The 17124-nt window shown below is 44.7% G+C and overlaps 1 protein-coding gene across 1 annotated transcript; it reads left to right on the forward strand.

Moving 5' to 3' along the window:
* Nucleotides 1–245: 245 nt before the first annotated feature.
* On the forward strand, nucleotides 246–3944 carry Rptn (repetin). The gene is made up of 3 exons (XM_077791346.1): nucleotides 246–377; nucleotides 1164–1767; nucleotides 2137–3944. The coding sequence occupies exons 1-3, from the start codon at nucleotides 246–248 to the stop codon at nucleotides 3942–3944; spliced, it is 2544 nt and encodes an 847-aa protein (XP_077647472.1).
* Nucleotides 3945–17124: the final 13180 nt, after the last annotated feature.

Here is a 17124-nt window from a genome sequence, read left to right on the forward strand (position 1 = left end):
TTGTTTTTTAGTAAGTTTTCTCTTTTCTAGCAGGAAAACCAGTTTGTACCACTTCTACCTTCGCACATGATATTTGGAGCTTGACTTTGGGTATAGCTAAGAGGGGGCTCCATTATTTCTTAAGCTTCTTTTCCAAACCAAAAGAGGTTACATTCTCTCTGGAAATGGTATCTCCTGGTCCTTATCTCAAACACAGACAAAATCTTTTTTTTTCTTTTTCTTTTAGTTTACCTGCATTTTCCAAAATGGCTGAACTCCTGAACAGCATACTCAATGTGATCAAAGCTTTCCATATGTATGCCAAAGAGAACTGCACTTCACTATCCAAGAAGGAGTTGAAACAGCTGCTCTTAACTGAATTTGGAGACATCCTCCAGGTAAAATACATAGGCACTTGGCCATACAGAGTCAAGTGTGAATGATTCTGACATTTGCAACCAGAGTTTAATGTTTTATTTCATTTGATTTCATGCTCCACCCTGGAACAAAAAGAATTCAGGCAGCTCCTTAGTAGTTTTCTCCCAGCAAACACCACACACACACACACACACACACACACACACACACACCTCCCTCCTTGTGTCTGAGCTTGAATGAGAGACAGTACAACTTCAAAGTAATAAGCAATAACTATTCAGAAGAAAGTCTGAGATTCATATTTTGATTTCTATATTTAATGCTGTCCATACATGTTCTCAAGTATGGTTTCTTTCTTTCGGTAAAGATCATTGCATACCTACTCTATGCCAGCACAAGCCTAGTCACTAGGGATATGAACATGGATAAAACTAGCTTCTCCTTGCAGGATTTTACAGTGTGGTGAGAAAGAAGTTGGTGAACAAACATTCAGGATATGGAACATTAAGGGATGGAATAACTTCCTCAAATGATTCTAATTAATTATTAATAGAACTGATATTAAATAAGTCTTTCTACTCCCTAGAGTCATTTTCCTGCTAGTCCAGCAAGGGATGAGGTTCTGAGAACCAACTGACCATAGACTAGAACAAAGCCCAAGCTACTTCAGATTAATCCATTTGTCAATAAGCAAAAGCCCTTGTGTGAAATGAATGGATTAGGATGTGAGCATTGATATGCATCTCAGTATCCATAAGAGAATATCTGATTTGGTTCTTTGTTGTTGTTTTTTTATCTTCTCACAGAGACCAAATGACCCAAAGACTGTGGAAAACATACTGACCCTCTTAGACCTAGACTTAAATGGACAGGTTGATTTTCAAGAATACCTCTTGTTGGTGTTCCAGTTGGTCCAAGCCTGCCACCGAAAGCTAGGTAAGAAGTCATGTGGTCACAGAACCTCCCAGCAGGAAGAGGGGCAAGAAGTAACCCAAGACACGGGCAGAACACACAGGCAGAAGCACGAGGGAGAGAGGCAGAACCCCTTCCACCCACAGTCTGAGAGACAAAGTCAGGATGCCCAACACGATCAGTCTGAGAGAAAAGATAGGGATTTCCATCATGGTCCAACTGAGAGACAGGGCCAGGACTTCAGCTATGATCAGTCAGAGAAACAAAATAGGGATTCGGACCATGGTCAGTCAGAGGGACAAGACAGGGATTCCTATCATGGCCAATCAGATCAATATGAAAGACAAGGTCAAGATTCTGACTGTGGTCAAACACTGAGTCATGAGTCTAGCACTGGCCTGCCAAAAGAGCAAGAATACATTTTTGCTTGCAATCTATCTGAGAAACCAGTTCAGTATTCTCACTACGGTCAGTCTGAAAGGCATGAACAACAATCAAGCTGTGGCCAGTCTGGGAGACTCAGACAAGACTCTCACTCTAGCCAGAGCAACCAACAGGAATCCGATTCTCAAAGTAGACAATCTGGGGAGCTGACTGAGGAATCAAGCTATGGTTGGACAGACAGACAAGGACAGAGTTGTCACTATGGCCAGACAGACAGACAAAGACAAAGTTCTCACTATGGTCAGACAGACAGACAGGGTCAGGGTACCCACTATGGTCAGACAGACAGACAAGGACAGAGTTCCCACTATGGTCAGACAGACAGACAAGCACAGAGTTCTCACTATGGCCAGACAGACAAACAAGGACAGAGTACTCACTATGGCCAGATAGATAGACAGAGTTCTCACTATGGTCAGACAGACAGACAGGGTCAGGATTCCCACTATGGTCAGACAGACAGACAAGGACAGAGTTCCCACTATGGTCAGACAGACAGACAGGGTCAGGGTACCCACTATGGTCAGACAGACAGACAAGCACAGAGTTCTCACTATGGCCAGACAGACAGACAAGGACAGAGTACTCACTATGGCCAGACAGACAGACAAGGACAGAGTTCTCACTATGGTCAGACAGACAGACAGGGTCAGGGTACCCACTATGGTCAGACAGACAGACAAGGACAGAGTTCTCACTATGGTCAGACAGACAGACAGGGTCAGGGTACCCACCATGGTCAGACAGACAGACAGGGACAGAGTTCTCACTATGGTCAGACAGACAGACAGGGTCAGGGTACCCACCATGGTCAGACAGACAGACAAGGACAGAGTTCCCACTATGGTCAGACAGACAGACAGGGTCAGGGTACCCACCATGGCCAGACAGACAGACAAGGACAGAGTTCCCACTATGGTCAGACAGACAGACCGGGTCAGGGTACCCACCATGGTCAGACAGACAGACAGGGACAGAGTTCTCACTATGGTCAGACAGACAGACAGGGTCAGGGTACCCACCATGGTCAGACAGACAGACAAGCACAGAGTTCTCACTATGGTCAGACAGACAGACAGGGTCAGGGTACCCACCATGGCCAGACAGACAGACAAGGACAGAGTTTCCACTATGGTCAGACAGACAGACAGGGTCAGGGTACCCACCATGGCCAGACAGACAGACAAGGACAGAGTTCCCACTATGGCCAGACAGACAGACAAGGACAGAGTTCCCACTATGGTCAGACAGACAGACAAGGACAGAGTTCCCACTATGGCCAGACAGACAGACAAGGACAGAGTTCCCACTATGGTCAGACAGACAGACAAGGACAGAGTTCCCACTATGGCCAGACAGCCAGACAGGGACAGAGTTCCCACTATGGCCAGACAGACAGACAGGGTCAGGGTTCCCACTGTGGTCAGTCACAGACTGGGGAAACTGAAATACTAGGACAAAACAGATGCTCCCAAGGGACTCGGGGAACAGGAAGAAGCTCAGATGGTGAACAGTCAGGAAAGTCGGGGAGAGGCAATCAGCAGAAGCAAAACCAGAGACAGGAGTTCCAGCCCAGGGAGGAGCAAAAGCAGAACCTGCAGCCTTGGAAGCCTGAGGCAGACAGCCAACACCACCAACACAAACTCCTAGGGCAAATCCAGCAAGAAAGGCCGCTTTGTCATGAAGGGCAATCAGGCAGGAGTGAGCAGAGCCACAGGCAGGTCCAGACCAGGCAAAGCCAGGACGAGGAGCAGAGCCACAGAGCAGAGGAACAGCGCCATCAACGCTGGGATAGACACAGCCGTGAGGGTCAGGAGGGCCCATGTGAGGCCCAGGATGGAAGGAGCCACAAAGAGGAAAAGCACCATCAGACAGAGGACAGACAGACCTCTGCAGACGAACAGAAGCGCCAGAGACAAAATAGACCAACTCACAAAGAGGATCACCACCAACAACAACAGGATAAACAGAACCATGAGAAGACAGACAGGTACAAGGGGTCCCCAGGTCAACAATCCCAAGGACCCCAGCAAAGGTTTCCCAACAGAGAGAAATTCCACATGAACGAGGAGGACCACAGCCAAAGCTCCCAAGGGGGACGATTTCATCCAGCCCAAAGCCGTGGAAGGCTCCAGAAAAGTGAACAGGGTGGAGGTCACCCCACCAAGACTGCTAATGTCCCCAACCCCTTTTACGCCTACGTTCAAGAGCTGAAACGACACAACTACTAGGCTATGTGCAAAGTCAAAGAAGGCACCCCCAAGAAGGTCATCTTTGTTCTGTTTAAAAGTTGAAAAAGTCTATCTTCCTTCCATCTACCTGCAGGGATGCTTTTGAGAACTAGGATTCACTTTTTAGGCATTTCAGGCTTTTAAGCAGCAATCCTAGGATTTTCTGGTTGGGTGAAATCTAAGTAGTAAATGGGGTGAAAGAATCAACTCTTAATTTTGATCAATTTAGGGATTTAAATCATTTCTTGGTTGGCCCTCTGAACAAGTGAGACTTGGTTGGATCACTGAAAGATGGAACACTTCTCCGTAAAGTTCAGAAACAGGAAAACTACGCCAAAGATTTACATTACAACTAAAGAGAAGAAACTTGGGCTTGGGAGGGCTTGGGCTCGGGTGCATAAAACATCAGAAACTGCAAGCATCGCAGTCTAGACTAGAATGAACACCGTGAGAGGCTGCCAGGAGACCATCCAACGACACTGACATCCCCCACGCCCAGGCCCTACCCCTCACCAGAGGGAGTATCCATCAAGTGCCTGTCACAAGAACTGACTGAACCCATTCCAACTCAATGCCTTTCTAGTTTCCAATCACATAAAAATAGAAAGCCTATGTCATCTGTTTGCAGATCCCCAAAGGCTATGGATCCCCATGATCCATAGCTTCCAAGTCCCGAAAACCCTTCCCAACAAAATCGATGTGCAGACCCCAGACTTGTATTCAAATACTCAATAAATGATCGGTGAGCAATGACTTTGATGGCTTTTCCTTCTTCTCTGTGGAACCATGTTATCTTTAATTGTGGGCCCTTTTCCAAGAATAAGACCTCATTTCCTGACTTCTGACTTTCTGGGCTGTGATAAAAATAAGGATCAACATGAAACAAATAAAAAAGAGTCAAAAATGGAACTTATCTAAACATAGCTTTTGGCCCCCTCCCCCAGCAAGGAGTTACATTTGACTCTTACCCCTCATTCACGGCCACATTCAAAGGGTCACTGATTCTTGCCCATTCTGCATCCTCCATGACTTCTGAGTATCTTCTCACATCTCCATCTCCTCTTGCCTTAATCTTCTTTTTTCAGAGAAGCTCCCTGGTAACTCTATTAACTTATTAGCATGGCTCATGGACCCTTTACTCTCTGACCCAAGATGACCTTACTCAGCCCAATCTAATGAGAGGCCATTCCCAGGAGTATCCAGTGCTCCACTCATGCCAAGGACTTGGCCTTTTCTTAGTTCACTGCGGTCTTTCATGAATCCGTATCTTTAAATACAACATTCCATCATCCTGAGAAACCCCTCCCTGTTTTCAGCCTGGTCAAAACCCAGACATTCCTTGGGTACCCGTGAAGACATCACCTCTTTTGAGCAGCCTTCTTAGACACTCCAAGCAGTGATTTCTCCTCATTCCCACTCACTTCAGTTATAGCGTTTGGCCCATCTGTAAATTATCCTCCCTGCCAAACTGGGGATAAGACCACACCAGCTCAGCGTGGTACGGCTCAGCTCTTAGTGTAGCCACTGATGTTCAGTGGCCCTCAGTAACTGTTTAGAAATAGAGAAAATGATTCTGGCCTCAGAATAAATTGAACTGGATATTTATTGAGCATCCTCTGTACATAAAACACAGGATCAGACAAGAGAGACTAAATGAACCTCTTACAAAATTAGAGCTCAATAAATAAATCAGTAACCTTTTTAAGTAATTTCAACAAAAAGGATATTATGCGTAGAATAATGAGGGCTGGATTATTAGAAATCTGCAAGAAACTCCTGGGACTATTGAGTTCAATATATCACCTGAGCTATAATTCAGGATTCAGAAACCTAGGATCCTGAAGCTGCTGGCATTGCTACCAAAATTGCCTGCCAACAACCACACCTCTATAAAATTGCTTTCCAAAACAAACAGCCAAAATCATAGAATGATGACCTCTGACTCATTCTTACCTTTCAAATCTCATGCAAGCACATCTAATTGGAAAAAAAAACATTAATTTGCATCCACAACTTGAGTTGTGAAGGAGCCTAGGAAATATGGAAGGAGAAAGGAGATGCTGAGAGCCACTGGGTCATACTCTCTACAGAGAGAATATAACAATTTATCACAACAGTCCCCTCCCTCCAGGAAATCAAAATATAGTACGAGATACATGCATAGAAAACAACCTTTGTGCAAGGCACAACAACATCCTAGATTCAGGAAAATCACCTTGTGACACCAGGAAGAAAGAAGCAGCTACCCCTGGAAGGATTGAAAAGGACAGTCAAGGAGAAGGACCAGGATCCTGGAGAAAAGGTCTGTCCGGGACCTCAAGATCAATGGGAATTCCTGTGTCGGCTGCTGCTTCAAGGGCACATTTGTTAAGGAGTAAGATAAGTCTTCCTCTAGAATGTTCTCTACAGCTCAAACCCTCCCCAGCAAACTAAACCAAAGGGTGAAAATACAGTGAAAGGCCTCAAAATCTGGCAGTTGCTCAGGGCTCAGGAAGGCACCTGGTGGGTTACCACAGAGCTCAAGCAAACACCCAGGAGATATCCTTTCCTGTAACCATTCATTGTCCTCAAATCAAACTCATCAGGGCTAGGGATGTGACTCAATGATTAAGTACCCCTGGACTCAATTGCTGGTAAAAAAAAAAAAAAAAAAAAAAAAAGATGAGGAGTAGAACCCTAGTTTACTACCTATGACCCAGTTATTTCATACCAATGCAGCGCAATTCAAAATAGCCAAGTTATGGGAACCAACCTAATTGTTCATTAACAGACAAATAGTGATAGATCCAACCTGATTTTCTCTTAAAATTAGGAGCCATCTCGCCACAAAGCCATGAAAAGCTAATTTTGGCTTTACTATAAATGACTGCAAATTCTGAACCTGCTTCGACTGCCTGCCCGTGCCTTGAACTCACCCATGCCTGGCTCTCTGACCAGATGGCAGCCCTCTCTGAAACTTTAGTGAGGCCTCACAAATCTTGGCCTTCCCTGGCCAGATACCGACCCTCTCTGAGGCTCTAGTGACCTTCATAAATTCTGATGCCAGAGCCAGCAAAAATGTTATGCTTGTCAGAGTTTTGTTATCTGTAACCCCCCTTTGTGTAACTTTCTGGCCTATAAAGCTGGGCTGCAGGAAAGCTGCGGCTGCTGTCTTGTTCCCGCGGTTTTGGGTGGGAGAGGCAGCCCGGCCGGTCGAAATAATCAGCTTGCTTTAATTTGATTTTAATTGGAGTCAGTGGTCTTTTCTTGCTTCCTGGTCTAACAATAGTTAAAGAAATTGTGATACACACACACACACACACACACACACACACAATGGAGTTGTATTCAGTCCTAAAGAAGAATAAAATCACGTCATTTGCTGCTAAGTGGATGGAACTGGAGAACATCACGATAAGTGAAATAAAGCAGATTCAGAAAGTCAAGGGTTGAATGTTTCATCTCATATGTGGTATCTAGAGAGGAAAAAAAAAGAAATAAACGTGGGATCTCATGAAAACAGAAGGAAGACCAACAGAGTAAGGGAAGGGGGAGGGCAAAGGGAGGTCCTAGGGAATAAAACCATCCAAATTATGTTTTGTCCACGTATGACTATACCACAGTGAATCCGACTTTGATAGATAATTATCATGCACTATTTTTAAAAATCATTAGAAGGAAGCCAACAGAGTAGAGGAAGAAGATCAGGCAAAAGAGGAGGAGAAGGAAAGGGAAAGTACGGGGGAACTAGATTGATTAAATTATGGTTTGTACATGTATAAATCTCTCATAATGAATCTCACTGTAATGTGTAATTATAATGCACCAATAAAAACCAGGAAAAAATTAAAATGTAAGCCACATCACATGACTCCCTGCTAAAAATTCTGAGTAGTTTCCCTCTCTACTGAGAATAAATTCCAGTATCATTCCAGTATGTCTTCCTACGGTAAGGGGCCCTACCTACCAGACCTCACCTTTCACCACTCTCTTTTACAGTACTGTTTTCCTACCACTCGGGCCTTTTTCCATGATTCTAGCAAGACTTGCTAGTTCTTACTTGGAAGCCTTTGAACCAGGTATTTCTTTGTTCAGAAGAGTCCTCTCCATGACCATATGTGTTTGGCTCCTCATTTTATTCAGACCCTAACTAAAAAGGTTACCTCATCCAAGGAACTTTTTCTGATACTTGATCTAAAAGATCATCCCCCAATCACTCTTTATTTCATAACCCTCTTTCCTGATGTTGTTGTCCTTAGCATTTTCCACGGCTTATGTCTTGCTTTTGTGTCACTCATCTGTTGTCTTTTCCCCCATCTAGAATACAAAGTCCATAAGCATAAGGATCTTGTCTTGTTCGCTACTGTATCCCTGCATCCATGACAGCAGCTTGCCATGATGCATGTCCAATAAATACATGTTGATGGAATGCTCATAGAAGCCTTCCATGTTCTGGCTTCAGTGTACGCTTGCAACTCAGTTTCCCACAACGTCTATAGAATCCCACTTAATCAGACACCTTTCCAGCTTCCATATCTTTGCTTGTACCATTTCCTCCATTCAAATGGTCTCCTGATCTTCTAAATCCTACCCTGCTAAAATCCTACCCATTGCACTGATCGGCATACCTTCCAGGTCTATCACCAGTATAGAGCTCATCACATTGCACCAAAGTCAAGTCTAAACCCATCTGTTTCTGACCAAACTGTGAGATCCTAGAAAACAGAGATTGCATCTTATTCACCGCTGTATCTTTGGTACCAAGCACTGTGACTGGCCAATTATATGGGAAGAGACTGGGACTTAAATAAAAAGACCTGTTTATATTTAAGACCTTGCTCTATCACTTACCAATGTTATGATCTTAGAAAAATTTATCTCAATATATATTTTGAGATAATAAATACAAAAATGATTTATGATCTGATAGCTTTTGCTTATTTATCTGTACAAAGAATTTGTTTCTTCTTTACATATTTTTAATAGGAACTTAATCAGGAAGCTCTTCAAGGAATCAAATTCAGGGGAATGGGCCAGGCTGGCAGCACATATTTATAATCCCAGCTATTCTGTAATCCCAGTGACTAGGGAAGCTAAAACAGGAGGATGGCAAGTTTGAGGCCAGCCATAGCAATTTAGCAAGACACTATCTCCAAATAAAAAATAAAAAGGGCTGGGGGAATAGCCAAAGCAATCTCTTACCCTGCACAAAAGCCATTTAAAGTGGATCAAAGACTTAGAAATTAGACCAGAAATGTATCAACTGCCAGTAGAAAACATAGCTTGTCAATACTTCAACATGTTGGCTCAGCACCTACTTCCAAAGCTCAAGAAATAAAACCAAGAATCAGTAAGTACGATGCCATCAAATTAAAAGGCTTCTGCACAGCAAAGAAAATAATAAAGAGCATGAAAAGAGAGCCCACAGAATGGGATAAAATCTTTGCCAGCTACTCCTCTGACAGGGATTAATATCCAGAATATATAAGGAACTCCAAAAGCTGAACACCAGAAAGCCAAATAACCCAGTTAATAAATGGGCAAAAGAACTGCAGAAACTTCTCAGAAGAAGAAACACAAATGGCCAACACATGTATGAAAAAGTGTTCAACGTCCCTAGCCACCAGGGAAATGCAAATCAAAACTACACTGAGACCTCATCTCACTCCAGTCAGAATGACGACGATCAAGAATAAAAATAATATAATAAGTGCCGGCAAGCTTGTGGGAGAAAGATATATTCATACACCGTTGGTGGGAGTGCAAATGAGCACAACCACTGTAGGAAGCAGTCTGGGGGGAGAACTGTTAAGGTGTAGATGTGAGGTGTCCCCCAAAAGCTCATGTGTCAGACAATGCAAGAAAGTTTAGAAGTGAAATGATTGGGTTATGGGAGCCTGAACCTAATCAGGGAATTAATCTCCCAATGGGATTGATTGGGTGGTAGCTGCGGCAAGTAGGGTGTGGTTGGAGGAGGTGGGTCACTAGGGGGCAGGCTTTGGAGGTATATATTTTGTCTGTGGTAAAGGGAGAGTCTCTCTCTCTCTCTCTCTCTCTCTCTCTCTCTCTCTCTCTGAATTTGCTCCACGGGTGCCATGTTCCCAGGTGCTTTCTTCCACCTCCCTCTTCTGCCCTGATGTCCTGGCTCACCTCAGGCCCTGAGGAATGGAGTAAGCCATCTCTGGATTGAGACCCCTGAAACTGGGAGCCCCCAAATAACCTTTTTCTCTTTAAAAATTGTTCTTGTCAGATATATTGGTCACAGTAGTAAAAAAAAAAAATCTGACTAAAACAGGAACCATGATATTGAAAGGGTAAAGTTTCTAAGCTGCAAAGCCTGAGTTAAAATGTAAAGGACCAGGTATTGTTAAGTTCCTCTGCTACACCCAGAACCTGAAATTCCTGAGGCAGTTAAGACAACGCCCTACTGGCCATTTAGCCTAGGGCCCTGTGCAGCTTGTCACATAGGCATACAGGGCCCGAACCAATCAGTTTGAATGTGTACCCCGCTTAGGAGTGACCAATCACCCCTGCCCGACCTGTTCCCGCCAATGAATGTGCTAATCATGTATGAGAGTTGTTGTTCAATTTTCCCGCGCCTCATGCTGATTTGTTCTGATGTATACAAAGCCCCCGCCCTCCCCAAAAAGTGTACTTAAGCTCTGCTTAACCTCTGCTCTGGGCTCTGGGCTGCTCTCCCTTCTTGAGTGAGCCTGGAGCCTCAGTGCGCTGAATTGGATCCTCAATAAATCCCCTTCTGCAATTGCATGAGTCAGTCTCTTGGTGGTCTCTTCCTCCGCAGACCCTTACAATATGACTCATTTATCCCACTCCTTGGTATTTATTGTTGAACCACAAGGCAAGAAAAGACCACCGACTTCAATTTTACATCAAATTAAAGCAAGCTTGTATTGTGTACACAAAAGCTGGCCAGCCACTGTCTCACCCAAAACCCAGGCCAGAGAACAGCACCCCCAGCCCTCCAGGAACAAGGTTTTCTAGCACACAAAGTTGCAAAGAGGGGTGTCTTGAGAACTTACAGCTGAAAGGATTTTGACAAGCATAATACAAAGGCAGACAGCAGGGTAATGATCTACGTGGAATGATATTTTAAGGTAGGGAGTAAATTCAGATCCCAATGTCAGAATTTATGAGGCACCGCTAAGGTTTCAGAGAGGGTTGTTATCTGGTCAAGGGGAGCCAGGATTTATGAGGCACCACTGAGGTTTTAGAGAGGGTTGTTATCTGTTCAAGGAGAGCCAGGCTTGGGTGAGTTCAGAGCTTGGGCAGGAATTCCAAACAAGTTTAGAAATCTCAGTAATTTATAGTAAAACAGAAATTGACTTTTTATGACTTTGTGACGAGATGGCTCCCAATCTTCAGATGGAATTAGGCTGGGTTCATCATTATCCAGAAGAACCAAAACCAGCATACAATAGTGATATAGGCTCATCGATGTTTATGGTAACACAATTCACAATAGTCAAAATATGGAACCAGCCCAGGTGCCCATTACCAGATGAATGTATTAAGAAAATGTAGTATATATATATGCACAATGGAGTTGGGGTTTGTTGGTTTGTTTGTTTGAGGTGCTGGGGATTGGTACCTTGTGCATGTGAGGAAAGCACTCTACCCACTAAGCTATATCCCCAGCCCCTGCACAATGAAGTTTTATTCAGCCATAGAGAAGAATAAAATCACGCATTGCCAGTAAGCGGATAGAACCTGAGAACACCACGCCAAGTGAAATAAGCCAAACTCAGAAAGTCAAAGATTGAATGTTTTCTTTCATATGAGGAAGCTGAGCAAAGTAAGGGGGTGGAGAACAAGGGAGGTCAGATATCATGAAGATAGAGGGGAGATCAGTGGAGTGGAAGAAGGAGATTGAGGGGCAAGAAAAGAGGGACAGGAAAGGGAGCAAATGTGGAGTGAATCTGACAACATTACCAGATGTGCACGTGTGGATGTATCACAGCGAAGGCCACCTTTATGGATATCACCAATTAAAAATAAATAAATGAGTGGAAGGAACACGGGTAGAGCAGAGGAAGGAGAATAGGAAGAGTGAGGAGGGGAAGGATAGGGGGTGGGCACTGGGAACTGAAATGGACTAAATTAAATCCCATGCCTGTGTGATTATGCCACATGAATATTATTTTGACTATATTATGTATGACCATCATGCACTAATAAAAACAAAAAGTAAAATGTCTGGGACATCAGGCACACTGGCTCACACCTGTAATCCCAAAGACTCCTGAGGCTCAGGCAGGAAGATTGCAGATTCAAGGCCAACCTCAGCAATTTAGCAAAACCCTAAGCAACTTAGTGAGACCCTGTCTCAAAAGAAAAATGGCTAGGGAGGTATCTCCGTGGTAAAGCACCCCTGGATTTAATTCCTAGTACCAAAATAAAAAGAGGAAGGAGAGTGATCCCAATTGTAGTGGATGCTCCCATCCCACCCAACTTCAAATCACCACCTGAAAAAAATTTCAACTGAACAGACTCTCCATCCCACCACCCCTCCTTCCTCCACCCTGCACCAACAGTCAGTACCCGTTGTCTGTTCTCCTGTTCACTTTGCTTTCACCCACCCCACCTTCTTCTGCCACCCCTTCAGATGTCCTGTGCCCCACTAAAACATTGCTGAACTTCCTCACTCTGAGAGCAAGAAACGTCCTCACGCGAGGACGGATGCCCAGGAAGCTGACCACAGGTCCTCTGGCTACCTAACGCTGCACATGTGTATTCCTGCCTGCGGGGCCACTTCAGTCCTCTTATCAAGGCTCTCCAGGCCCCAAACACCTCCCCACCAAGATGAAGATTTGAAACAGAAATTCTCCTGTTTTTCTGAAAGCTGGTATTGAATACAACCACTCCCCACAAACCCCATTTAAATAGGACCCCGGAGATGTGGTAAATTCCCCCAACACCAAACAACTTCTTGACTTGCAGGACCCCAGATTGTGAGCTTTCTATTTTCTTGGTCTTTAGATACTTTCCTCCTTCTTCTCCCTTGGAGTTCAAACCCAACATTTCCTATCTCTTAATTCCTTGAAATTTAAGTTTACAATGTGTCTCCTCCAATGCTCAGTCAGCGACAAACCCTTCTTTGTGTTAACAGAGCACCTCTCCTTTTGAATGTGGCTCTTGAGTCTTATTTTTTGTAAAGGAACCATTTCTTTTTCCTATTCTTCTCCTTCCTAACCTGGAGGCAGGGAACAAGATTCCCTTGAGTTATGCGAGCTCCACAGGATGGAGAGGTCTGCCAGAGGACCTAGGAAGTGAAGAACTCCCAGATAACAAGTGAATTCTAACACACCACCCGGGCGCCCTGGGACCCCCCACCCTCGGGTACACCTGGAATGTAGCCTTGGAAAGAGGCTTTCTGCTCCATGCCCGATACTGGAAGGACAGGGAAAGAAAAGTCCAAGGACATTTCCCCTAAGCTTTTGCCATTTAAAATCCCAGGCCTCAGCCAGAGTGAAGGAACACAAAAGGAACTGGAACCTGACCGGCACCCCACCCCCACCCTAATAGGTCAGCTGGACCCCACCACCACCCTAATGGGTCAGCTGGACCCCCACCCTAATGGGTCAGCTGATCCCAATATAATAAGCCCCAGGAAATTTCCTATTCACATTCCTGTCCCACCCTAAAGAATCAGCAGACCCCAATACAACAAAACCTATATAACCCTGACCCTTGTTTAGCCCGCTCCCATTTTCTGCCCCAAATGAGCCATGCCAGGTGTTCTCAGCAGCTGAGCTAATCAATCCAAGGGTTGCTTTCTGTCTTCGCGGTTAGGTCGGTGGTGGCGACTTGGTGGCGACTTGGTGGCGACTTAGAACAAAGCAGCCCATGGGGGAAAGGAACATCAACCAGGCGCCAGCGGAAACACCTGTCAATCAGCAAGATCTCCTGACTTAAGCCTGTCCATCAGCAGGACCCCCTGGCCAATCCTGGAGTTCAGCCAACTCCCCTGACCAACTCTAACGGGACAAGGCGCCCTAAAAACCCCTTTTCCTGTCCCAAGCCCTTCCTTTCCTGCTGTAAGCCCCATAAAAGTCCAGTCCAGTCAAGCTTCCGTGTGGTTTCTCCTCAGACCCTTCTCCTGTCCACTCTGTGGGTCTGATCGAGTTCTGCCCGGGAGGAGTGATATCTCAATAAAGCCTTGTTTGGCAGCCTTTTAGAATCTGCCTCCTTTGGTTGCTGCCCGCCTCGCCTGATCCGACATCCACCTCATCCTGTGTGCATCATCTGGGCTAAGACCACTCACAAAAATTCACTCAAAATGGATTAAAGACTTCAGTGTAAAACCAGCCTCAGAAACTTAGCAAGGCCATAAACAATTCAGTGAGACTCTGTCTCTAAATAAAATATGAAACAGGGCTGGGATGTGGCTCAGTGGTTGAGCCCCCCTGGGCTTAATCCCTGGTACCCCCCAAAAAAAACTTGGGGGAAAAACTCCTCTTCCTCCTTCTACTGGGAATTGAACCCAAGGGTGCCTACCACTGAACTACATCCTCCCCTTACGGTTTTTGAGGGGAGGAGTATCACTGAATTGCCCAGGCTGGCCTCTAACTTGGAATCCTTACCCAGGCCTAGCCTCAACCTCCCAAACTGCTAGGATTAGGTGTGTGCCACCTCGTCCATTGATTGCAGGATGATTGCCATTGCCTGCAGGATGATTTTGGGATATGACGCCAAGAGTAAAACAACAAAAGCAAAAATGAAGAAATGGGACTACATCAAACTAAAAAACTCATGCATAGCAAAGGAAACCATGATAAGGCCACCTGTAGATGGGGAGAAAATATTTGTGAACCATGTATCTTATAGAGGATTAATATCCAAAATACATAAGAATGTGAACAACTCAATTTTCAGCAAGAAAATAGCCCAACTGAAAGAAGGGAAAAGAACCTAAATAGACATTTCTTCAAAAGGGGATATATGAATGGCCAACAGGTGCGTGTAAAGGTGGTGACATTGGTAATCATCAAGGAAATGCAAATCAAAATCATACTGAGCTATCACCCACACCTGTTGGAATGGCTATTCTCAAAAAGACCAGAGAGAACTGCCGCAGCCCGGCTGGCTGGACAAAATAACTGGGGGGTGACAAGCAACTTGTGTACCTTGATACAGCAGGAGTGGGAGCCGTTTATTGTAGGACAGGAGGGGTATATACACATTCCACACAGCTTCTCTTAATTAACATAAACTAGATACAGCAGTCAGCCAATAAGGAATCTCCACACTTCATGGCTGGCGTTACTTCACAAACCACTCCCTCTGCAAAATGCCAGGCGCCATCTTGACTTGTTTATAGACCCTAACAATTCTCCCTTTTGTTTAATTTAAATAATGACCATAGTGGTTTTTACATAAACACCATAAATAATCTGCTACAAGCAGAAGGGGAGGATACAAAATGCCACGATACCAAGCCAATTGATGGCTCCAAGTAAGAAGCCTTTGGAAAAATTATACCAGCAATGACACCATTAGCAAAGATACTGAGTTACAATTTGTTGTAGATTACAGTTTGTTGTCTCAGTCCAGGTAAAGCAATGTCTCAATAGATTAACTCACAGTCCACGTAAATCATAGTCCAGGTAAGTTCTGCAGGCAGCTAGCTTGATCCGAAGTCTCTTCTGTTTCTCAGCTGAAGTCTCTTCTGGTTTTCAGCAACACTGGAAATTCTTCCACCCTCGTCCTCACCGGCACTGGGATGAAGGCAGGAACTCTGGCAATGATGTTAAAGAAAATCCTGTAGTATTCCAGCAGGCGCTAAGAAAACAACCTTCTGAACAATTTAGTACATTATCTCAAGGTTTTTTACATTTGAAATAGGCCTTAATAGTGCTCATTACTCATTAGCTTCCAGGTGTGGGAGAACCATTGTAGTTACTGGCCTTGGAAATGATCAAACTTCAGGGACAAGGGCTGTCTTCTGCCTACAGCGTCCAGGGCAGCCCCAGATGGTCCTGGGGAGAGTCCCGGACTCAAATTGCTTCCTGGCACAGGGAGCAAGAGCCTGTGTTGGGGAATAAGTAGAGAAAAGAGAACCCCTGTAGGCTGTTGGTGGAAATGTAAATCGGTATAACCATTTTGAAAAACAGTGTAGATTTTCCTCAAAAATTAAAAATAGAAGTACCCTATGATCCAGCAAATCCACTTCTTGTTGTATATCTAAAGGGAACAAAATCAGTTTCTTGAAGGCATATTTGCACTCTTATATCCATTGAAGCGTTATTCCCACTAGCAAAATATGGAAACCCGAGTGTCTATCAGCAGATGAATGAACAAAAAAAAAAGGGGGTGATTTGTGCATGTGTGTTTGTGTATGAGTAATGGACTATTATTCAGTGACAAAATCCTGTTGAGAAATTGACGTGACTCCATTTTTGAGAAACCAGCTTCTACCTCAGAGTAAAGCCCATCCAAGGAAGGGGGTGTGACCCTTGTCCATGGAAAAACCCACAGAGCACTCCTAGGCCCTACCCACCCTGCTGAGTTGTTTTATCTACAAATAACAGGAGAGATCTGCTGCGCCAGGTGTCCCTGACTCAGTCAGGCTAGGTGGGGACCCATAGCAACCCCCTAGCAGCCACCCATCAGCAGGAGACAGGGAAATACCTGGGATGCCAGATGACCCTCCCAGTAGTTTATGGTGGTTGATAACATGTTGGGAAACCATGTAGTTCAGCACGTACACCCCTCGTGGCCTAAACCAATCAGTTCAAAGGAATCCCCCTCTTGTACTGACCAATCACCCCTCCCCAACTTGTTCCCTCCAGTGAATGTGCTAATCAATGTTAAGAGTTGTTGTTTGACTTTCCTGAGGTATGGAATGATTTGCTGTGTGACATTGTGACACATAGAGTATCCCCCCAAAACCTATAAAATCTCACTGAACAAAGGACCAGGACTCACTCCCTGGGACCGCTGTGTCGGGAACGGTTGTGAGTCCAGGCTCGAGCTTGCAATAAAGACTCTTGTGTGATTGCATCGGATTCGGATTCGACTCCTGGAGGTCTAACGGGGTCCCACAAATCTGGCATTACACTGTCACTCTTGACAACATGGATGAAACAGCTAAGGGAAATAAATCAGACAAAGAAAGACCATATGAGCTCACTTCTAAAAAGTTGAACTCATAGAAGCAGAGGATAGAATTGCGGCTGCCAGA

The sequence above is a fragment of the Urocitellus parryii genome, chromosome 11 (genome assembly GCF_045843805.1).
Source record: "Urocitellus parryii isolate mUroPar1 chromosome 11, mUroPar1.hap1, whole genome shotgun sequence".
In the NCBI taxonomy this organism is placed as follows: domain Eukaryota; kingdom Metazoa; phylum Chordata; class Mammalia; order Rodentia; family Sciuridae; genus Urocitellus; species Urocitellus parryii.

Bases quoted from the DNA above. Each gene is read 5' to 3' on its own strand.
- Rptn (XM_077791346.1), top strand. From the start codon at position 246: ATGGCTGAACTCCTGAACAGCATACTCAATGTGATCAAAGCTTTCCAT. The intron at 378-1,163 runs GTAAAATACATA...ATCTTCTCACAG, and splicing joins AATTTGGAGACATCCTCCAG to AGACCAAATGACCCAAAGAC. The intron at 1,768-2,136 runs GCTGTGGCCAGT...ATGGTCAGACAG, and splicing joins AAGGCATGAACAACAATCAA to ACAGACAGGGTCAGGATTCC.